This window comes from Rhinopithecus bieti, unplaced genomic scaffold (assembly GCF_001698545.2).
Source record: "Rhinopithecus bieti isolate Rb0 unplaced genomic scaffold, ASM169854v2 scaffold_28456, whole genome shotgun sequence".
In the NCBI taxonomy this organism is placed as follows: Eukaryota; Metazoa; Chordata; class Mammalia; order Primates; family Cercopithecidae; genus Rhinopithecus; species Rhinopithecus bieti.
In genome coordinates this window covers 256,982-264,106 of record NW_016812403.1, presented here as the reverse complement: position 1 = coordinate 264,106, position 7,125 = coordinate 256,982, and the positions used below count along the sequence as shown (strand labels likewise).

Genomic DNA, 7,125 nt, shown 5'->3' with positions numbered 1-7,125 from the left:
CCTGTTTTTCTCCTTGTTTGAATTCCTATTTCATGGAGCTCCTATCTTCTTCCTTTTTCATTCTCCAATGATTTCAACAACTTAGAGAAATGGTGACAGTGCTTCAATTCTTTCGTCTCTCTAGTCAAACTGCACCACCCTAGGGTGTGGGTTTCAGGGAGGGACGTGGGAAGTCTCCTGGGCTCTTTTTCTCTTGGTGACAGAATAGTTCATGCCTTCCACCTCTCCCTTGTTTCTCAACTTCAACATTTGAAAAAATGAAGCCAAGTTTTCCACTGGTGAGCAATTGCAGGTCCCATTGACAGTCATCCCACTGACAGTCACTGGGTGGTTCTTTTTCACAGAAGCTTGGGGCAGGTGGGGAGGGGCCCTTCTGTTCCAGGCCTACATATACTAGGAACTGTTAGGTATCGAGCTGTAGCTGGTAGGTACCAGCACCACCAAACAGAAGTTAACTACTGGTTATGGGTTAAGAGAGCCCAGACTTGGACCTGTAGAGCTGTCTGACCAGGAAAGGGGATCTGTTTCATCTCAGTCCCCAGGCTTTGCTTACTGGGCTCCTAGATCAGGGAGCTGAGTTCTCCCTGCCTCACCTCCAGCTCCCCGAGTCTGAACTGTGGTGAGCAGCCCAGACTAGTCATCTTCTTGGCAGGTCTAGTGTTGTCTTTTCTTTCCTGAATTATTAAATAGCTTTACCAACATCAGAAATTTGCAGGGAAGCCCTGAGTCTTCCCATGCAGCCTGAAGCTTTGCTGTAAATTGATACTGCTTTCACAGGCCTGCTTTTCCAAACTGGCCTATGACAACCAAAGTCCCATGTATCCTAACATGTTCCAAACATTTTCTTTCTCCGTCGGAATGTAGTCAAAATGTTGGTATTTGAATCGCAGCAACTCTCTGTGTTCCCAAATTCTCTTTTGAACACTCTCAATGATGAACGTGACATTGTACTACTGAGATGGGTTCACTATGGGCCTTAGGTCACAGGTGTGTTTCTGGATTCTGAAGGCTTTCCATTAATTGTTGCTTTTCTTTTCCAAAGACTGCCACCTGGACTACATTGTAGTTCTGCATTAGAAACACAACTCAAAATCCTGCTCGCCCTTCCTTGCTACTTTAGTATTTACATATGTCTCCAGTTTCTGGTAACATTTAGCCTAACTTCCTGGTTCCTGATTCTGTCTTCCATGTCTTTATCTTCTGAGTTTTTTCTGTCTCTCTCTTCCACCCAGGGCATAGACCACAGTTTAAATCCTGCCTCTTTGCCCAGTCGCCTAGCTCTGGAAAACTCTGAAAATACATTTTTCTCTGACTGCCAAATTTCTCATGTGGAATAGTACCTGAGATGATTTCTGAGATGATCAAAAAGGATATGTAAATCACCTGGCACAAAGTGATTTGCATGTGACGGTTCCTCTTCGTATCATTATCTGGATTTGTTTCCTTATCTGAATTAGGAGACTTCTAGCTTTGCAATCCATGTGTGACTGAGGCCAGCAGGCTGACATGTGAGCCTTTGAGCCGTTGAGTGTAGATTTTTTTTACCTTCTTGCCATACCACAGCAGTTCCAGCAAATGTGCTCCAGCTCTCTATAGATTCACACAGCCAGGGACAGGCTCACTTTTAAAACTTAAAACTTGGCTGGGCACAGTAGCTCATCCAAGGTGGGTGGATCACCTGAGGTCAGGAGTTTGAGACTAGCCTGGCCCACATGGTGAAACCCCATCTCTACTAAAACTATAAAAATGAGCTGGACGTGGTGGTGGGTACCTGTAATTCCAGCTACTTGGGAGCCTGAGGCAGGAGAATTGCTTGAACGCAGGATATGGAGGTTGCAGTGAGCCGAGGTCATGTCACTGCTCCCTAGCCTGGGCAACAGAGGGAGACTCTGTCTCCAAAAAAATAAAATAAATAAAAACTTAAAGTTTTTTTTTCTTAATCCATCTAAGGAGGCATACAGAGCCTAATAAAGAATGTGTGTGAGAGGGAAAGAGGAAGGGAGCGGGGACAGAGAGAGAGAGAGAGAGTCTGAGAAAGAGAGAGAGAAAGAGATTGAGAGATTAACACACCCGCATACCTTCCTACCCATTTGCCAACACAGTCACGTGTCACCTGACAAAGAGGCAGTGGGGAATGACTAGGAAAATTCCCATGCTCTTTCATCTGCTTGTCCTTCTTGGAGCGTTGCACATGTATCTCGTCTCTCCCTGGCCTCCGCTCTGTAGCTTGCCAAGCCCCCAGAAAGCAGGGTGGGCCTCTCAGCAGTGGACCTCTCCTTTTGCTTCCTTCTCCAGGTGACTGGTCTGCTGGTCTGGACTTGATCCTTCCCCCAGATCACCATGGCCATGACCAAGGCCAGAAACCCCCGGGAGGCATTGCTCTGGGCCTTGAGTGACCTTGAGGAGAACGATTTCAAGAAGTTAAAGTTCTACTTACGGGATATGACCCTGTCTGAGGGCCAGCCCCACTGGCCAGAGGGGAGTTGGAGGGCCTGATTCCGGTGGACCTGGCAGAATTACTGATTTCAAAGTATGGAGAAAAGGAGGCTGTGACAGTTGTCCTCAAGGGCTTGAGGGTCATGAACCTGTTGGAACTTGTGGACCAGCTCAGCCACATTTGTCTGCATGGTGAGTGTGGAGCGGGGGAAGGGGAGGGCAGGATGGCACTGGGACTCCCCTCCCCCCATGGCATTTGCAGAGCTGCCTGTAGCCTGTAACTTATGCCTTCTGTCACCTTGCCCTCTAGTCCCCAGTGCCCCAGAGTCCTTGGTGGTCTCCACCTGAGGGTTCCAACAACTGTCAGGAGGGGGATTGAGCCAAAGCTGGGGATTTAAGAAAATACTAGTCTTTCTTCCCCACCTCCTACCTCCAGTTGCAGTGGCAGAGGAGAGTCTGAAGAAAGGGGCTTAGAGACTGGGAGGGTGTTGGTAAAGGGATTTCCACTAACCAGAAGAAATAGCATCAGGATGTAGGAGTCAGACCTGTCCCTAGCTGCTTCCTGGCAGGCAGCTCAGGCTGCTTCTAAGTCTTCTGTGCCCCTGATCTCTCAAGGAACCACACTACAGAATGGGTGGCTGTGGAAACTCATGGCCTCCTGGTTCTTCCTGTGGGTGCCTGGGGGGAGGGAGGGATCTTTTGGTGCCTGTGCTCCCTCCCATAGGCTCCTTTCGTGCCTGAAAGCTCCTCTGCTACATACAAATGGGAGGGTTTCATGGACCCAGAGTCATGGCTCTTGCTGAGAAGCTGGTTTATCTTTAGCATTTGGCTTGTCCTTTCCCAAGAACAGGCTTATTTTAGTAACTTTTGTGTTGCTATAAAGGAATACATGAGACTGGGTAATTTATAAAGAGAAGAGATTTATTTGGCTCATGGTTTGGCAGGTGGTACAAGAGGCATATTGTCAACATTGGCTTCTGGTGAGGCCTCAGGAAGCTTTCAGTTATGGAAGAAGGCAAGACCAGAGCTGGTGTGTCACATGGCAAGAGAGGGAGGAAGAGAGAGGGGAGGAGGTGCCAGGCCCTTTTAAACTACCAGCTCTTGTGTAGCTAATAGAGCAAGAACTCACTCATTACTGTGGGGAAAGCCCCAAGACATTCATGAGGGATTTGCCCCTATGACAAAAACAACTCCCACTAGGCCCTACCTCCAACATTGAGGATCACATTTCAACCTGAAATTTGGAGGGGACAAATATCCAAACTATATCAAGGCTCCTATCACTTCACCATCCTCAGACATCCCTTTCCTTTCCCCTCTCTTTGTCCTCACCTCTTCACGTGGAGACATTTCACATGAACACTCAGACATTGATGCATTCTCACACAGGCATTTTGCACTTACATGTATTCTTACACACACTTGCTGATGCACACTGACATACCTTCCTTGCACAACAGTACATGAAGGTCCATGAACACATTCCATGAGCACATGTGGATACCAGCATTCATGCACAAATATCTACACACAGAACACACCCTTGCACACTCATACAGATGTGTATGTGCATACTATGCCTGCACACACACACTCATGCACACATACAGTGGCCCTTCCCCATGAAGCCAGAACTATAATCTCAGGGAGATCCAACTTGGAGACATAGAAGAAGACTAATGAGCAGAGTCCGTTTGGAGGGGCCATTTTGCCTTTTAAAATTCCCATTTCACCACCTAACATCCCATTTGTTTGGCTCAGATTACAGAGAAATATACCGAGAGCATGTGCACTGCATAGAGGAGTGGCAGGAAGCAGGAGTCAATGGCAGATACAGTCAGGTGCTCCTGGTGGCCAAGTCCAGCTCAGAGAGCCCAGAATCTGCTCACCCTATCCCGGAGCAGGAGCTGGACTCTGTCATGGTGGAGGCTCTATTTGATTCAGGGGAAAAGCCCTCCCTGGCCCCATCCTTAGTTGTGCTACAGGGGTCTGCTGGCACTGGAAAGACCACTCTCGCCAGAAAAATGGTGTTGGACTGGGCCACTGGTAGTCTGTACCCAGGCCGGTTTGATTATGTCTTTTATGTAAGCTGCAAAGAAGTGGTCCTGCTGCTGGAGAGCAAACTGGAGCAGCTCCTTTTCTGGTGCTGCGGGGACAATCAAGCCCCTGTCACAGAGATTCTGAGGCAGCCAGAGTGGCTCCTGTTCATCCTGGATGGCTTTGATGAGCTGCAGAGGCCCTTTGAAGAAAAGTTAAAGAAGAGGGGTTTGAGTCCCAAGGAGAGCCTGCTGCACCTTCTAATTAGGAGACATACACTTCCCACATGCTCCCTTCTCATCACCACCCGGCCCCTGGCTTTGAGGAATCTGGAGCCCTTGCTGATACAAGCACGCCATGTCCATATCTTAGGCTTCTCTGAGGAGGAGAGGGCGAGGTACTTCAGCTCCTATTTCACGGATGAGAAGAAAGCTGACAGTGCCTTCGACATTGTACAGAAAAATGACATTCTCTACAAAGCGTGTCAGGTTCCAGGCATTTGCTGGGTGGTCTGCTCCTGGCTGAAGGGGCAGATGGAGAGAGGCAAAGCTGTCTTAGATACACCTAGAAACAGCACTGACATCTTCATGGCTTAGGTCTCCACCTTCCTGCCGCCCGTTGATGATGGGGGCTGCTCCGAGTTTTCCCGGCACAGGGTCCTGAGGAGTCTGTGCTCCCTGGCCGCTGAAGGGATTCAGAACCAGAGGTTCCTATTTGAAGAAGCTGAACTCAGGAAACATAATTTAGATGGCCCCAGGCTTGCCGCTTTCCTGAGTAGTAACGACTACCAATTGGGACTTGCCATCAAGAAGTTCTACAGCTTCCGCCACATCAGCTTCCAGGACTTTTTCCATGCCATGTCCTACCTGGTGAAAGAGGACCAAAGCCGGCTGGGGAAAGAGTCCCGCAGAGAACTGCAAAGGCTGCTGGAGGCAAAGGAGCAGGAAGGGAATGATGAGATGACCGTCACTATGCAGTTTTTGTTGGACATATCGAAAAAAGACAGCTTCTTGAACTTGGAGCTCAAGTTCTGCTGCAGAATGTCTCCCTGTTTAGCGCAGGATCTGAAGCATTTTAAAGAACAGATGGAATCTATGAAGCACAACAGGACCTGGGATTTGGAATTCTCCCTGTATGAAGCTAAAATAAAGAATCTGGTAAAAGGTATTCAGATGAAGGATGTATCGTTCAAGATAAAACATTCAAATGAAAAGAAATCCCAGAGCCAGAATTCATTTTCTGTCAAAAGCAGCTTGAGTCATGGACCTAAGGAGGAGCAAAAACGTCCTTCTGTCCGTGGACAGAAGGAGGGCAAAGATAACATAGCAGGAACACACAAGGAGGCTTCTACTGGAAAAGGCAGAGGGACAGGGGAAACAGACGAGGAAGTTAGGTGCAGTGGGATGGGAAGCAGAGAAATGGAGACAATCACGCTGAAGGATTGGAGGAATGAAGGGGTGAAGGGACAGACATGAAGATGGGGAAAGACAGACAGAGTTAAAAAGGATGGAGAGAAGAGAATCAAGACTAATGGGTACTAGAAGGAGTGAAGGACAAAGGAATGATTAGAAAAGAGAATTAGATTCGAGAGGATCAGAAGATATAAACATACTGGATCTGCCATTTTCCAGCTATATACCTTTGCTCAATTACTTATCTTTTCCAAGCATCAGTTTTTAAAAATTTATAAAATAAGAATTGTAATATTTATAATTTGGGAAAATATAAGGTTTAGACCTACTACTGCTACTGCTACTAGAGTAGCAGAAACAATGATGATAATAAAAGTTAACACATTTTAGAGCTCTTCTTGTGTGCCAGGCTTTGGGCAAGCATTTACATACACATACAGTTTAGTTTTCTCCCATTTTAAAAATGTACATAAATGTTCTGTTGTGTCTTGGCCTCTTTCTCTCAACATCTAGTTTTTATAGGTTACATATAATGTTTCCATAATCATTTTGAATGTCTTTTTCTGCACATATATATTCATTTGTGTTGGATATACCTAGAACTGGAATTTCTGGGTCAAAGGATATGTATGTCTTTGGCTATAGAAGATAAAAGTGAACAATTTTTCAAAGTGGTTGTATTAATCTTCTTTAATAAATAGTGTGTAAGAGTTACCACTATTCCAAATCCTTGTCAACACTTAGTATTGTCAATCTTTTCATTTTAGCTATTCTTGTGGTTATGTAATGGCCTCTAATCATGGTTTTAATTTGCATTTCTCCTATGAGTAATGAGGTTGTCTATACAAACCTTTACTGGCTATTTAGATATACCCTTTGGTGAAATGACTATTAATGTTTTTTATTTATTTAAAAATGTTAACAATATCTCTCATGAGCATATATGCAAAAATCCTCAACCAAATATAAGCAAATTGAATCCAACAGTGTATAAAAGAATTATATATTATGACCAAGTGAGATTTATTTCAGGTATATAAGGCTAGATCAGTATTTAAAATTAATGTAATTTATCACATCAACAGGCTAAAGAAGTAAAATCATATCATCATATCAATAGATGCAGAAAAACATTTCCAACATCTATTTATGATAAAAATTCTCAACAAATTAGGAATAGAGAGGAACTTCTTCAGTTTGATAAACAACATCTATGAAAGCCCTATGGCTAAAATCATAC

General features: G+C 45.3%; 1 protein-coding gene across 1 annotated transcript; it reads left to right on the top strand.

Annotated features, from left to right (window-relative positions):
• Positions 1-2,340: 2,340 nt before the first annotated feature.
• On the top strand, positions 2,341-5,948 carry NLRP10 (NLR family pyrin domain containing 10). Its single transcript, XM_017896364.1, is given in 3 exon segments — positions 2,341-2,461; positions 2,464-2,628; positions 4,198-5,948. Coding segments are annotated over 3 exon segments (2,037 nt in total).
• The last annotated feature ends 1,177 nt before the right edge of the window (positions 5,949-7,125 follow it).